Genomic DNA, 16,838 nt, shown 5'->3' with positions numbered 1-16,838 from the left:
AATATATTGTCTAAATAATGTATTCTTCTGCTGCATTAGCTGAAGATACACATTTTTTAGGCCATAACTAGTATTGTTCAAGCATGCATGACACCATCTCCCTACCTGAGACTCATTCTCTGGTACAAAGTATATTGCTTCTTGCAAGTATCCTTGCAGTTATCTGTCTGTTTCCCTATGGTACTGAAAGAAGTGGGACAGAATTATATTTACTCTGGTCCCTATTCGCTCCCTGAAACCCTTGGAGATGTTGAATACATTGATTTTACTTTCTTCTCTACCAGTTTTCAAATTCTAAAAATAAAAAAAGTAAAAAGTTTTTATATTCATTGTAATACACCGGACTCAGTACAAATGCTTCACTACTAACATATACCATGCTAACCTCTCACATGTTTTTTCCCATTACAGAATTACACTCAATGTAGCTGCATCCCTGGTTCTGGAAGAGAAGGATCTGCTCAACCAGGATCATGTGGCAGTGGCTGCTCCCATCTGCTTGTGCCCTTTGTGGTTATGTCCTGCATTGTTGCATTTCTTGCAAGCTCTACGCAAACGCCATCTTTCATCCTCATCCTAAGGTACTAAGCAGTGCTTGTTATGGCTCACATTTTAAATGAAAAAATCACTCTTCGGTTCCTAGAAGATCGATGAGATCAGCCTCAGCCTAGATCAATCAGATCATTAGCCTCTGCACCCTTGATGAAAATACACATTTTAGGAAAATGTGCTTGGGTAAAAGATCCATTTCTAAAACCCTAAAGAACACAATAGAACTTCATCTGAGCTCAAGGACAGTTTGCTGACATGGTGGAAAACACATCTTTGTCTTAATTATTTGCATACATTTCTTCCCTAAATCATATTTATGAGGGCCCTGCAAGATCAATTTGGTGGCCCATAAACAGTAAAGAATCTATAAGGCTACAAGAACTTCAAGAAAGATTTTAACTTCTAACATACTAATCTTTGTTATGTTGAAGATGTAGAGCTCTTCCTGGCTGGCTTACTGCACAACTGTAAAAAATGCATTATTTTAGACACTAATACATTTAAACTGCTATCAGTCTGATACATGATATGTCTCAATGTTTCTACTAGTTTATGTGTAAAGGCCACATACATTCCATTCCATAGTCTCTCACATTGTTTTGGTAAATGAATATCAGTATTGACGTTATTTAATCTCTACAAACAATGTAGAGATTATTCACCTCGGAGATCAATATTTCTCCTTGGAAGGAGGAGGCAAGTATAGCGTATGCAGGGCCTGCCTTGGGCATCTGCGAGCTGGGCCCTGGCACGGGGCACCAATATTTCAAGGGATCCAGCAGGGAGCTGCCTGACTTAATGTTATGCAAACAGCAGCTCGTCCATCCCACTTGGTCCCAATCGGGTCAATTAAAGACTGTGTGAACAGCCCATAATGTCCCTCAGTGTAATTTTTAGCACCCATCAACTCCCCCTCCCCATCTTCCCCACACCTCCAGTCATAACACTGCAACAACCCCCCAACAGGAAACAGTACATTTTCTTTCCGCCCTGCACGCTGTCAAAATCCTGGGTTTATTGTAGTACATGTCAAAGAAATGTGTATTGAATTTCCTTTAAGTTTCATGTGCATCACTCACAGAGCTTTCTGGAGTATGGGATCCAAGTACATTCAGGATAAAAATCATAGTTAAACTCCTGCCAGATGTCACAGGGTCAGATGAGCAAAGGTATTGTGCAATTTGCAAAATTCACTCTTCCTGAGGAGCTAGGGGAGTATCCTGGCTCACTTTGAATCACAATTAGATGGAATGGGAAAGGGATATGCCCCTCCGTTATGCAATGCGGCATATAGTGTATCAATCTTCTGTAACTACAGTTGTGGTCACAAACTATTGTTCCACTACAGACACCCTGTCTTGGATAGTCACTGTTTCACAAAGAAAACCTTTCAGAATCGTGACGTGTGGCCCTGGAGGAACAGAAAGTGGTCCAGGGCACCTCTGCATGTTTAGTCTGATTCCTTACCATAATGTCAAGATAAAAAAAAATAGCATCTACCGCTGCATGTATGACATTACAACGCATGCTTTTACATCGCATGCTTTTACAACGTGAGTTTTACAACGCATGCCATTACAACGCATAGTGCTTTGGGGCGCTGGATAGTGAATAGTTTAATTTACTATTCCAACTCCAGTCCCCGTGGATAGTAGGGAAGGTGTTGGACAGTAAATTAAACCTATTCCCTATCCTAGAGCGCCCCCCAGCGCAATGCGTTGCAATGGTTTGCGTTGTAAAAGTTGCGTCGTAAAGGCACTGCGTGGTAAAAGTTGCGTTGTAAAGGTTATTTCCCTCTACCGCTTTGTGGCCCGGGCAGTATTTCCCCCCAAAAAATCATTTTGGCATCCAGGTAATGTGAACGCAGTAATGGTGGGCAGCTGTCCCTCACTGGTTTCCAACTCTGCACGTTTGCAGCTATTCATTTGCAGGAGGTGAGGGTGGAGCGGGGCTACAAAATGCCATCTGTCTCATCAATTTTAATGTTATATTCATAATAATATTTTGCAAACTGTGAATATAGATTTTTGAATGCGTCTGATTAGTAGTACTTCCGGTAACGGCTGCTATCTGACAAAAGTGGTGGGACAGCACAGGGGTCCGCACACAATAACAATAAATAGAAATATATGCAGTTACCTGAGGCTCGCCACCTCAGTGCTCTTCTGCCGATAAGCATAGACTCCCAAACTCCCCTAGGACCAGCAATTTGCCGCTCTCTTGCTGGTAATGCCAGCTTGAGGGAAACGCCAGGATTGGCCCGAGTGGACTGACTTTGCACTCCCAGAGAGACTGTGAGCCTTTGCCTGCTGTCCTCCCCACCTGGCAATGCAGCTGAGGTTGGAGAGATCGCAGTGCGCATGTCAGTTTGGCCGTCCTAAGACAGATGGCCAAACTGACATGCGCACTTACAGCAGTGCCCTCTACTTCTCCTTCAGTGCTCTCGTCATGACGGCTCCACCCTTAAGACTCGGCTCCTGAAGAAAAATAAAATGATAATAAAATATGTTTAATATAATTGTATTTCTCGTGTTTGCAGCTGCTGGCAGGTGGGAGGGACTTCCCTTCACTATAACCGAGAAGCTTCCCCTGAGTACTTCAATTGCATCGCTTACTGAAGCCCCATCCACAAATGGTGAGTCCGTGTGGAATACTCACATACTAGTTTGTGGAAGGCTTTGTACATCTAGCCCTTATGGCCTAAGTACTCACAGAACCAAAAATCCAAAGTTTGTAGGCCTCACCTTTTTACTAGAACATATTACTGTGTGGACTGCTGTCTCAGAAGCATTAATGCAGACTAGATGTTATTCAAGAAGCAGGAGAACTTTTCCAAATGGCTCTTGGTGAAGCACAGTGATTACACCTCCCTTCACAAAAGTGTGCTAGCTTCTTTGCCTCTGTCATTACCAGCCACTTTTGCATTCATTCACCTCTCAGGAAGCAGTCATGCTGAGTAAAATCGCACAAATCATATTATACAGGACACCACAGTAAGGAGATTTAATATGTATTACAAAACACTTTGCCACACATAGCTGTGCCATCCTCTGCCTGAATCATTACAGTAGTTATAAAGTAGAAGTTAAACTTCCTGGATCAAACACTGGGCCCCTTTTACATTTTCCTGCAGCTGCCACCACTCCCATTCACTAGGCTGGCCTCCTGGGCAGTCACTGCTCCACCAGGGAAGATCTGGCTTGAAACACACAATAGGACTCTTCCCAACCGTTAGTCAGATCTAAAAGTATATTTTAACTTTACACAAAATCTACATATTCACATTGAGTGTGCATAAATTAAAAAGGTCGTTGGTTCAGGGGCGTAGCTACGGGGGGGGGGGGGGGTATTTTTAGGACAGCAGCCGAGCGGCACTGGTGGCCCGTTGCGGCGCCCTTTATAATTTATTTGGGGACACTGACAGTGTCAGTAGTGTCAGTGTCCCCAAATAAGTTATAAAGGCGGCTGCAATGGGCCACCAGTGCCAAGCGTGCGGTCCTGTTTAAAGTGCAAGCGCGCCCTTTCCGCCACCTGCTGCTTGAAACTGCTGCCTGCAGGGTGCAGCACACGCACGCCACCACTACCTACATAGGCCCGTGACGTCGCACAAGCTTCTGTGCGCTGGATGGAGGCGTCAGGTGGTGGCAGGCCGACGGAGCTGCAAGCAGAGAGACACAATACAAATCTGCGAGAGGTAAAGCGATGTCCCGCCCTAGGCTCGAAGCAGTTAATTGATCGCGGACGTTGTCAACAGGCAGGGCAGGGCAGGGCAGAGCCCAGAGGAAGGGTCCATGGCACTTTCTGAGAACGCCGGGCGCAAGAAGTAAGTGATGTAAAAGTACACAAGTTTTGTGAGTTCTGCTATAGGCACTGTTGTTCCAATGTGCTTCTGTATTCTCACTCCACTGAGTGGGGGTGAAGGAAGGAGTGCTTGTGGTATGTTTATAGCTTCTTTAGTTTCTTGAATTAAACTTGCCATGGCTTTATGGTGAACCTGTGTGTAAGTGTTGAGCTGTGATATCTAGCAACCATACAGCATGATGTTACACATTCTACAGTAAACATGTGGTAGGGGCATACCATCTTGAAATAGTTTTTCACGTGTGCTGCAATTGACAGTCCATGAACTGATTGGCTAAAGACATCCACTGTTTCACAGCCTAGCTAATGCATGCAGTAGATGACCAGAGGCCTGGTGATTGCGTGGGAGTGAGCAGGTGATTGTGTGCGAGCATGTGATTGTTTGGAAATGAAATCACAGAGAGCCATCATTGGGTCCGATCTCTGGAAGTTCTGCATGCTTTCACAGCACCAAGGGACAATGGCTGTCTATTCAAAGCACCAGACATTGTCTGTGCCTACCTGCTCCACAGGGTTGTATGTGATTTCATAGAAAAAGGATTAAATGCGACATAAACTGTCTGTTGGAAACTTTCGGGATGAATTGCATTTACCATTTCATAGAAACCAATGAATAGATTTAGCATGCTTATTGTTTAAGGTGTAAATCAAACCCTTTAGGATATGATTGCAAAAAAAAAATCACAATATCAGCACTTTTGTAAAAATGCCTCCCACAAAAGTGCCTGTGAAATTTAGATAATGCTTAAACTTGTACCCTCCCCACCGCCTGCTTGTGAAGTTGGAGCACTGCATTTCTAAAATGTTTTAGTGGCGCAGGCCCTGCATGTTCTGCAGCAGAGCAACTCTTTCTCTCCTCTTCGGCACGAATATCCAAAACCATTTTAGATTGGAGTTGGAATCTCTGACTAACACCGGGTGGCATCTTACCCCAGCTAATTTAGCAGCAGAAATAGGCTCCAGCCCCTGAAGGTGGGGCCAATCTGTGCATTCTCTCTCTTTGGTAATATAAAAGCTGCGGGACTGCGAAGCTGAATTGCTCCTCCACACATCTTTCTGGACTGATTAGTTATGTTCCAAAATGTGCACACTCTGCACCACGATGCAGTAGGAGTGGGTGGAGGAGTGGTAATACGTCAGCAGCCAGCAAGATGGCCCAGCAATTTAAGACCACTAGTTTTGCCTGCAGGTCAGAAGTTTGTGTCGCAGTAAAGTGGATCTTAGCCTTTCATCCTTTCAAGGTCGATAACCAGAGCACGCTGTGAGTAATTATAGAATATTATTTAATTTGCAAAAAAAGCCAATTTACTGTTATTGTAGTAATGCTTCAGGTTCCAATAACTCTTATTTATTTGAAGTTTTTGATAAGTGCTCTTACAATTGTCCTTTCTCACATTCTCCATGTATCCAAGGCTGACATTCAGTTCTCCAGTGTGCAGCATAGAAGTAACAATTACCTTGCAGCACTGACACGCTGGATGCTCTCCCGTCGTGCAGCAGAGGGCTACCGAGCAGTCAGCGTACTACACGCCGCTTCCAGACGCCGCCATCATATTTGCGACACTCTAAGCACGCCATCAGCCTGTGCCCCAGATCGCGTTACAATTTGCCGGTCACTCTATTGGATGACAACCACGTCTCTGCCCTGATATGATAGGACGCTTCATGCTTCTATGTTGAGAAATTAATCACGCTAGCAGCCCGTGCCCATGACCGCATTATAACCTGCCTGTCACCCCTCTTGATGACATCTACGCCACTGTCCGGATACTATCTATAGGTCTTTGTATACTGTACATCTAGGTCTCACAGAATAGGCCGCCCTACATTATTTGGAGCTGGTACCTTTTTAAATCATTCTTTGAGACATCGCAGCTCCTCCTGATGAGAGCCACGGGACCCAGCTTATCTGTCTGGCGCCCCGTGCATAGATAATCTGTTGCACCAAAAAGATCAATTTTTAATCAATATCCTACAATCAACCTTCGTGGCCATGACTGTTCAACCTGCTGGGACTGTAGCTCATTTATCTTAGGTAATATCTCTTTGCCCTGGGAAACATGGCTTCCTGATGAAGGCTCTTTAGCCGAAACGCACGTAGGAACACATTCCCTAGCCATGCCCTTTATTATTGTGTTCTAATAATTCTGTATTTTGTTTAGACCAGTCTTTCCCTTGACCTGATATTCATTGATTTGTTTTTAGAAATAATATCCTCTTGATGCATTTTTCTGAATGATTGTATATGTATTGTCTTTGAAATATATTTATAAAAAAGTGAACTAAAAAGATTTTTTCATATATCTATTATCTCAAGTTGCAATTGATGTTTTGTGCTTATCATATTCGTTAGTTCACAATTTTTAGGTCCACCTCATTTATTCTGTTCCTAAATGTGTATACTTACCCCCATGCAGCACTGTAACCTGCCTGCTCATCACACCTCATGTCACATGTGGTTTTTCTGAGTCCCCAGATAGATTATGCAGTCTGTGTGTTCTCCTTAATACTACCGGTCACCGGTGTACTCAACTGTGTAGCCTTGGACCGTGTCATGTATGTGCATGTAACTTGCATGATCGACGTAACTATTAGCGGCTTTACTACATGTCTCTCGGACCTCTTTCAAGTGCGTGCTGTCCATTTTCCCCAACATCCCGGGGGATCGAGGATGCTTCGAGCTCCTGTAAAGAGATCTTTAAGATCGTTAGGGAATACATCGCCCCGCGGTCGAATGTTGCCCAGTCTATTCCCACTCAGAAGTGGGCCTTGGATTTGGCTTGCTTCTTTACCGCGAAGATCAAGATGATACAGGAATCGTTTCCATCGCGGCAGGCGGCTGCCCTGCCGGGCCTCGAGGGTGGTCCTGTTCCATCGATCCCCTCGGAACCCGTCCTGTCAGATTTCCCACCTCTACCTATGGCCTCATCCTTGGCGCTGCTGGCCAATCTTAAATCTGGGTCACCGCTTGATCCATGCCCGGCCAAATTTTTGGCGAGGATGGCGGAGGTAGTTAACCCGTTGGTTAACCCTCTCCTGAATCGTTCCCTCAGCCTAGGTGAGGTGCCTTCGGCGTGGAAGCAGGCCATGGTCATCCCCTTGATCAAGAAGCCCAGTTTGGCCCCTGAGGTCTTGGCCAATTATAGGCCGATTTCTCTTCTTCCGGCTTTGGCCAAGACCTTTGAGAAGCATGTCCACAGCGTGCTTTCCAATTTTCTGGAATCCAATGACCTGCTTCACTCCACTCAGTCAGGCTTCCGCCCTAATCTGAGCATGGAGACGGCGTTGCTGGAGGTTTCTGAGGCCATCAAGGAGATGCTTGATCTGGGTGGGAGAGCTATGTTGATCATGCTTGATCTGTCGGCGGCCTTTGACACCGTCCCCCATGAGGGCTTGCTCACCAGACTCCATGAGATCGGTCTGAGGGGGACGGCGCTCAGCTGGTTTACATCCTTCTTAGCTGGTCGCCGACAGTCGGTCTGGGTTTCCTCGGCTTCTGCCGAGATGCCGCCACTGGGAGTCAGAGTCCCGCAGGGCTCTGTATTGAGCCCGACTCTGTTTAACATCTTTATGACCCCTTTGGCGGCTCTGGCTGAGTCCTATGGAGCCCAGATCGTATCCTATGCGGACGACACCCAGCTGCTCTTCACCTGCCGGAAAGGGGAGGACTTTGACGGAGAGAGTATCCGTGAGTGCCTTGGGGCTGTTTTCAAATGGCTCCAACTGAACAGCCTCAAGTGCAACTCAGATAAATCGAGGTACTCTTCTTCGGCTGTCAATCCGACCCGGACTGGCAGATGTGGTGGCCGGCGGACATGTCTCCTCCGAGCCAGTCTTCGCAGGTAGCGAAGAATCTGGGGGTCAAAATTGACAACGGCCTGACCCTCAGATCTCAGATCCTCGCCCTGACAGGCACATGCTTTGGACTTCTCCGCATGCTGCGGAAGTGTTTTTCCGCTGCTTTCTGAGGATCACAGGAGGATTACGGTGCAGGCCTTGATTGGTTCAAGATTGGACTATGCTAACATCTTATATCTTGGCCTGCCCGAATACCTCCTGCAACGGATGCAGGTGGTCCAAAATGCGGCGGCTCGCGCCATCTTGGGTCTGGATAGGCGAGCGCCTGTTTCTGGCCTACTACAGGCACTCCATTGGTTGCCTATCCGACAGCGGATAGTTTTTAAAACTTTGACCCTTGCACATAAGGCCTTTTATACCACCGGGGCTAAATACCTGCAGAGGAGGTTCAAGCAATACTGTCCATCGCAATCTCTGAGATCAGAATCGCAGTTCCTTGCTACTGTTCCCCGTGTGAGGAGGGCCCGATTGGGAGGTCGCTCTTTTATGCTTCGGGCTCCTCAGCTTTGGAACTCTCTGCCCTTCGCGCTACGAAGCAATTCCAACTTGCTATCTTTTAGGAAGGGCCTAAAAACCTGGCTGTTTGCCTCTTAGATTTTAAACTTTCACTTCCCCTCTTCTTTTCTTTTATGAGTTATGTTTGCTTTTCAGGATGTTAATAAAGCGCCGGGACACTCTTTTGAGTAGCCGTGCGCTATATAAGCCACAATATACCATAACAATATAACATAACAATATAACATCCCCTCCTACCCCCCTCCCCCGCAGGGGCGGCAATCTGAGGGATAGCCCCAGGCGCCAAAAGCTCTAGCTATGCCATAGGTTAAATCAGGGCTGTTCGGCATGGGTACAGGATTTCTGGCCCCATGCCACATTGCCAGGATATCCACATAAGATTCATTTACCTGCAGTGAATGTAAAGGCAGCTCATTGATGTAGCCACATGGAGCTGGCCTTCCTGGGCCTACAATTGGGCTTCCCTTGGTTAGGTATTGCAATGACCTGATGAGGCTGGCACTAGTGAAATTTGAAGAGGATGCAGAGTTACTACCTGAGTAGCTTTGGCAGAGGGTTGGCGAAAGGTGTCACTAATAAGCTGAAACTAGATAAACAATGCCTTTTTGTGGTGCACATTTGCTTGATTATTGTGTATACTGCTGTTAAGAGTACATGTGGCGGAATACATTGGTAGAAATTAATCTTACTTCCTGTGACACTTTAAGAAGTTACTCAAGCACGTTAATTTTGATTTTTAGGCGCTTTATTTAGGGCTTCATGTCCTGTAACCTGAGTCTAACTTGTATATGGCAATCAGTATCAAGTTGCAATTTAATGCACATCTCCAATTTTTCTTTAAAACATTTCTTCGGATCATAATACTTCTGTAACATTAGCCTGTTTCTGTCATGAGGTGAACCCAAAGCTTATTGTAAATTACAGTATGTCACATCAGCAACAAATGTGGTTCTCATGCTACAATTTGGAGGTTTCTTGTCTGGAACAAGTTTTTCTGATACTTTGATTATTTGCTCCCTCCTCACAGGAGTGTGGATCAGGAACATAAATCACTAGCCATCGGAATACAGTCTATGTTGCTGAGAGTTTTTGGTAAGTTTTGTTGTAAAAGTACAATAACATAAATAATTTGTTTTGTTTTATGAGCCCTCGTTTCATGTGAAGTGAAAGTGTTTGAAACGTGGACCAAAAGTAATATAATATGTGCAGCATTCGCACCTGCTCACAACAGTGTGGTAGAAATATATATTTCTGTACACAACTAGTGAATGAATGCCACCTTATTAATGTGCTACCAATATCTCACACATCTCTATGGGCCAGTTTACCCAGGACACAACCAAGGGCAAGCAAACAGTTTAAATTGATCTCTGTGGTCCAGAACATGCCATGTATTCGTATATTTCTTCCCACACATTGAGTGTTGTGAAAACTTTGCTAAGATCAGTACAAGGCATGCTTTGGAATTTTGCATAGGTACTTAATTCTCAGCTATGGACAAGGGAATTGACAAACATTCTTTCAAATCTAAAGACCTGATTGTAACAAGTTTCTCGTTGTATGCTAAATATTATGTTGGATTCACATCACCTTTCTCTTCATATTGGAACGCCTCTTTCTTTACTAGGTCGAGCTAGAGCCGCGCATGCGTAGCATGCGCTGTCTAGCTCGGTACTTATTGTTTTTAGTTTCGTGGGAATCTGAGACAGCATTCGGCCACGCGCCTCTGCTGTCTCAGATTTGTCCGTGTGAGCGCACTTCGCGCTTTTGTTTCTGGCTGCCCGTCCCCTGGCTCAGATTACCCACAAACTCGCAGGCACGCACACAGACACACACACGTAGGCAGGCATACACACACACAGGCAGGCACGCGCACACACACACACGCACGCACGCACCCCCTCCCCCACAGCCAGCACCACCATCACTCACGGGCTCACGCACACACACACGCGTGCACACACAGATGCACACAGACACACATATCCCCCCTCCACTCACCGTGCTCTTTTGTCTCGTCGCCTCGTTGCGCTCCTTTTCTCCGGCGCATCTCCACACGCGGGGCACTTCTCTGGATTTTCATGCTACCACGAGGCTCTCCCTCCATGACGGGAGCCCCGCCTCAACGAGCAACACCGGCCTCTTCCGGCCGCGTCACAGGCCCCACCCATGTCACAGGCAAGGATGCCTGACTTCCTGGTTTCGCCCCCGCCGGCAACACTGCTTCTTCAGCTTGTTGAGATTGCTTTTGTTTTCAGGAATTTAAGGTGTGCAGCCTTTGTTCTGGTTCTAAAGTGGATCAAAGCCGACGACCATGAGGTGTTCAGATATAAAGTTGCTGGAGCTCAGTCTTCTTCCAGTAATGACTCGCACCTCACCTTTCCATTTTTACATGTGGCACAGGGGTCAGAAAAGCAATCGAATTCTAGTATGAAAGATTGTGTTCACATTTTGTTGCATTGTCCGGAGCCTTATTATCTCTTCTATTATTGTAAGGCCCTGGTGAGGTGCTGTTGGCTTGCGGCAGTGTTGACACTTTTGGGAGGAATGTTTCTAGCTTGGGCATTGTGTAATTGTGGAACCTGGCTTGCACCATTGCGGAGCGGTGGTAATGAAGGTACTACTCGGCGTTTAGTGCATATTGAATTTACACCTTTACCTTTACCCCCACTGAATTCATGTAGTCTACAAGAAAGCAGTTTGAGGTCCTACTGGGCTCCCAGATGGGCTAGGAGAGTCATGGCCCCTGTGGGCTGAGAGGAGAGTTCTGCTCAACACGTGAGTTGCTTTGCAGAGAGCATGACGCCCAGCCCAGTTCGCCCTCCGGTTGGGTGACTTGGCAGTGTGGTGGACGTCACAGATATGTGTTGCCCTAGACTAATGCAGCCGTTAACATAAAACTGGAGTTTGGGGGGGGCTTGGAACACATGTGTAGGACGTATTCATGCGTCACTGGGGAATCTAGTGAGTGTGCGCTTTCCAAAACGAACCTATTCAAAACAGGCATTTAATTTGTTTGAATCGATGACTGGGACGAATTACCTGATAACAACGTTCGTTTTCTTTCTTTTTAGCATCACATGGCAGCCTGAAAATAGAATTCTTAATCAGTGTTGCAGAATTGTGCACTTTAATGTTTTTAGGTCTTGCGGACAGACAGCTGTAGTTATTCATCAGAGATGCCATTTTACCACACAGTACAGAGAGAGTGTGCTTTTGGTCCAGCCATTTGCTGTTGACTTTTTTATCCGCTGGTATGATAGTCATGGCAATGTAAGGAAGGCTGCATGAGTTTGACAATATTTTCCGACTGGGTGTTGTGATAGGGTGAGGTTATATGAAGATCCTTTTCCCTGTGCAACAGTTCATTCTGCACCTCTTCACAGCTCAGTGCCCTGTTGTGCAGGATGTGGCCCCTCTCTCAGCCCTTTAGCTTCTGCCTTTGCCAGTGCTTGTTGAATTGTGTCGTAAGCACAGTCCATTGCAACCGCGGAGCCCAGCCATTTGAGGTGTTATTTTGTTCATACAGGTATACAGCCAAAGGTACCCAGATGTTGCTTCACACAGTACCAAGGCCATTTCACCCCCTCATCCTCACACACCCTCACCCCCCTCACAACCCTCTCACCCTCACTCACCCTCACCCCCTTCTCACACCCCCTCACCCTCACCCCCTTCACACACCCTTACCCTCACCCCTTCACCCCCTCACACACCCTTCCCCTCACCCTGACACACCCTGTCACCCTCACACCCTCACCCTCACACCTCCTCATCCTCACCCCCCTCACCCCCTCACCCTCACACCCCCTCACTCACCCTCACTCACCCTCACCCTCACACCCCTCACCCACCCTCACACACCTCCACACACCTCCACACCCCCTCACACACCCACTCACACACCCACTCACCCTCACACACCCTTACCCTCACCCCCTCACACACCCTCAGTCACCTTCACACTTCCTCACCATCACACACCCTTACATCCTCTCACCCTCACACACCCTCAGTCACCCTCACACTCACACTTCCTCACCATCACACACCCTCACATCCTCTCACCCTCATACACCCTCACCCACCCTCACACCCTCACCCACCCTCACACACCCTCACCCTCACACCCTCACTCATCCTCACCCTCTCATCCTCACACACCCTCACACCCTCACCCCCCTCACAACCCTCTCACCCTCACTCAGCCTCACACCCTCACCCTCACACACCCTCACCCTCACACCCCTCACACCTCCTCACCCCCTCACCCTCACCCTCACCCCCACACCTTCACCCCCTCGCACACCCTCACTCACCCTCACACACCCTCACACACCCTCACCCTCACACACCCTCACACACCCTCACCCTCACTGTCACCCTCACACCCTCACACACCCACTCACCCTCACACACCCCCTCACCCTCACACCCCCTCACCCTCACACCCCTCACCCTCACACCACTCACCCTCACACCACTCAGTGCTACAACACATATTGTGTTACAACAGGTGTCACATTTGCTAAAGATAAAACTATTGGCATTGTAAATAACAAAGCTATTACTTTCGCTATTTTCAAAACAAGCACATAAATAAAAAATGTGTCCTTTACAATACCAATAGCTCAAACTTTCCTAATGCGAGACCTATTGCATTGCACATGCTTGTTGAATGTGCAATTGAAGAAAGCTTAAAAAAAGGGAATGGGAAAATGGCCACAGGAGACCAGAAGAAGTGCAAGTGTAATTTTTCATGAGCAGTGCTCACTAAAAAAATGACCACACTATGCACGTTTACAAGCAGTAAACATGCCCATGCATCGGGCAGGCTTGCCAGCAGTAATATAAAAAAACTTTGCCAATTTGGGATGCCTTGGCATTGGTAATAAGTAGCAGCCTTAGCTGCAGTTGTCCTGGCATTAAGGTAATAATGTTTTTAATGTCCCCTATGCCAAATAAATTATCAATCAATAGCAAATTTATATTTTTGGGGGAAATGTAACCATTTTTCACCTTACATCAGCGTATGTTATACAAAATACTCACATGTTTGCCTCAAATACACTCTTTTCAATCTTGGTAGACATATTAATTGGTGCAAGCAAATGTCTCTGGTTTACTAGGCTGGACTGCACACATGAGAGCTGCTTAAAAGTAGCTGGAGAGCTACCAATAGCTCAGGAGCTACTGCTTGGAGAAGCCTATACTAGAGTTATGCAATTTTGGATGTACATATGAAACAGTGTCCTCCTTGGTGTAATTGTATGTATGTGTGTGGTATTTGCTTAGCCTCGACCAAGCTGGAAGGCATTGGGAGAGGACGCTGGCCTGTACTGTTGATCTGAAGACATATGTTGGCTAGGAGAGACTTCACTTTATTTATGCGGGCAAGCTGGAATAATTGTCTTTGTGGCATATTTGTTGCTGGAATGGTGTGTGCCACACTTTCTTGCTGTCTTTCATTACGTAGTACCTAGTATAGTCCAATCCTTTGGAATATTTAGTTTGAACAGGGAATCTAGGAGAGGGCAGTTTATATAAGACTGTGGCTGAGGTGACATTAAAAACACGTCTTCTTACCCCCACAACATGGTGGTGAAGATTTCAACATCAGCAGCATGAAAACATTCTGATTATTCCAGTCACTGTTAGGATTGCACATGCAGACTGGAAAACGAAGGTTTTTGAGCATCAAGGAGACAAGGGCAGTTCTGCAGGGAAGTGTCTATCTCCACCCTTTCAGCTCAGCAAGTTATTTGGAGTAATTTTGTTTGAAGAGCCTGTTACTTGATTCAAAAGGGTTCGACAGTCAGTAGATTGGGGTGGTTTCCATCAACAAATGTTTGATACACACAAAGCATGCTCTGCCTTTTGTAGCAACACAAATGTCTGCAATGTCAATGTCATTTTCTTTGAAGGAGGTTGTGTTACAAATGTTCATTCTGTCGTGCTGCGTTCCAGAGAATCAAAACTTTCTAGGAGTCGCGAATGAGATTGACTGACAAGGTGTAAACCGAATTTTCTGAACATTGCAGCACATTCAGAAATGGATGAAAAATTAACAGTGAGGTGCATCAGGGTTACCTTATCAGAAGGGAAGTGTTTAAAATAAAAAGGCTAGGTACTGTGAATTAAGTTGGTCAAGTTGTCTCATTAGTGTACTGTGCTTGTCAGTAGTTATTCTTCAGTGATAACCATATCATGTATCCCTAATGAAAATAATGTTATCCTTGTTTGCTTTTCTGATAATGTATCAGGAAGAGCACATCATATATCACATTAGAGTTAGTGCTTGTTAGTGGTTATTCTTAGGTGAGAAGCACACCTTTGAGGTAAAAGAAACCATTTTCCATTAGAATTTTTTGTGCCTGTTTGTTAACTTCCCTGGAGCACACCAAATTACTACATGCTTTTAAAGTGCTTACGCTTAGATATTTATCAGTGATGTGCACTCATTGTTTCCTTTTTTATCTGAAGAACAGAAACGAATTCTAAAATATTTTGTCTGTTCTCTGTAAAAATGGTTAAGTTGTTATATGAGCATTATTTATTGACTCATTTCAAGGATTTCAAGAATTATTATTTGTTCGTAGGTTTTTGTGAGACAAAAGATTTGCAACAACTATGCAGATCGTGACCCCAACTGTGTTTTTCTTAGTCTACTAGGAGAGCCACTAATGATGTGGTCTAAATGGAAAAAAGTGTTTTTGAACTAAGCAAGGGCTTGCGGGAAAAACCTTGGAGCTGAAAGGAAATGGTCTGTAAACGCTTGGAGCTATTAGTGAACAGGAACAATTCTGTGTTAGATTCAACTAAGGCTAAAATGTAGGTGACGTAGGCATATATGCTCTGCTAAGAAAACTGAACAATCACAGAACAGGAGCAAATCGTACACTTCAGAAAAGCTTTTTCAACAGTAAAAGATCAAGGGCCAGTTGTATCAAGCTAAATTGCGATCACAAGTGCTGAAATACGCAGAATTTTAGTGTTTGCGATCACAATTTAGCTGTGTGCAATGTGGGAAAGAAAACACTACTCGCAAAATAAAGAATCACAAAATTTGTGATTCCCTATTTTGCACAAGCATTTATGGAACCGCAATTTGCGATTTCATAAATGCTATTCTAGTAGCCATGGCAAATTGTGATATAGCTGTAAGGAATCGCAAATTACCAACAATTTCAAGTTAGTGGTAATTTGCGATTACCTGAAAAATTCACTTTTTAGCATTTTTCAAAGTGCCATGTGGCGCACATGCATGCCCTTAGGGCATGTATGTGCGCCACATGTGCACACATGCACATTTCAGGGGCGCAACAGGGTGTCCTTTAGGAACCCTTGCACCCTTGAAATTGCATTGGGTACTCGCAAATTGCGCACGCAATTCCTATTCATTCCAATGGGCCTCTTGGCCCATAGAAATGAATGGGAAGCAATTGCTCATTTGCGACTCGCAATTTGTGACTCGAAAATAAGGAATATGTAGGAATCACAAACTATTAGCAGGGTCCTACATACATTGCATTTTGCGAGTCTGTAATAGCGAATCAGTAAAATTCGCTATTATAGACACGCAAAATGTAATGTTGATACATTTATCCCCAAAAAGTTTAACTGAAACATGAAACTGTACAGGAAGGTCGGAGTGTAGATAGGAAACGAGCAGAAGCAGAGTGCAGAAGATGGATTGAAACATAAGGTAAACACAAAGATGATAAGTAAACTCACATTTATGTACTTTACATTATAGTTATATATTAAAATATGTATTATATATTATTTTATCCTTTATATTTGTAATAAAAATCGATATTCATGTCTTGTTTATTGATATTAGTGTGAAATTATATTTTGTTTCTATATTTTGTACTCCTCTTTATATGCATGGGAAAACAATATTTTTGTGAAGGATATTTTTGCACAATAATTGCGTCTCATGATATTTATGTTCTATATATATGTCAATGAACTCAACCGAACTGCAGCTTATAATGATATTTTATTGTGCACTGACAATGAAGCAATGCATGTGTTAAAATGCATTT

General features: G+C 45.0%; 1 protein-coding gene across 3 annotated transcripts in view; it reads left to right on the top strand.

The window, feature by feature from the left end:
• The window catches only part of LOC144773524 (solute carrier organic anion transporter family member 2B1-like), a 619,417-nt gene that overhangs the window by 523,076 nt on the left and 79,503 nt on the right, over positions 1-16,838 (top strand). For 2 of the 3 annotated variants that reach the window (XM_078658585.1, XM_078658586.1), the window contains exons 12-13: positions 412-581; positions 9,815-9,879. In XM_078658585.1, the coding sequence (XP_078514711.1) occupies positions 412-581; positions 9,815-9,879 (235 nt within the window). Of the gene's footprint in view, positions 1-411; positions 582-3,091; positions 3,188-9,814; positions 9,880-16,838 lie in introns of all 3 variants that reach the window. The other variant, XR_013599997.1, reaches the window with a different exon arrangement.

This window comes from Lissotriton helveticus, chromosome 8 (genome assembly GCF_964261635.1).
Source record: "Lissotriton helveticus chromosome 8, aLisHel1.1, whole genome shotgun sequence".
Classification (NCBI taxonomy): domain Eukaryota; kingdom Metazoa; phylum Chordata; class Amphibia; order Caudata; family Salamandridae; genus Lissotriton; species Lissotriton helveticus.
Note: the sequence above shows the minus strand (reverse complement) of the source record. Positions and strands in the feature narration are given on the sequence as shown.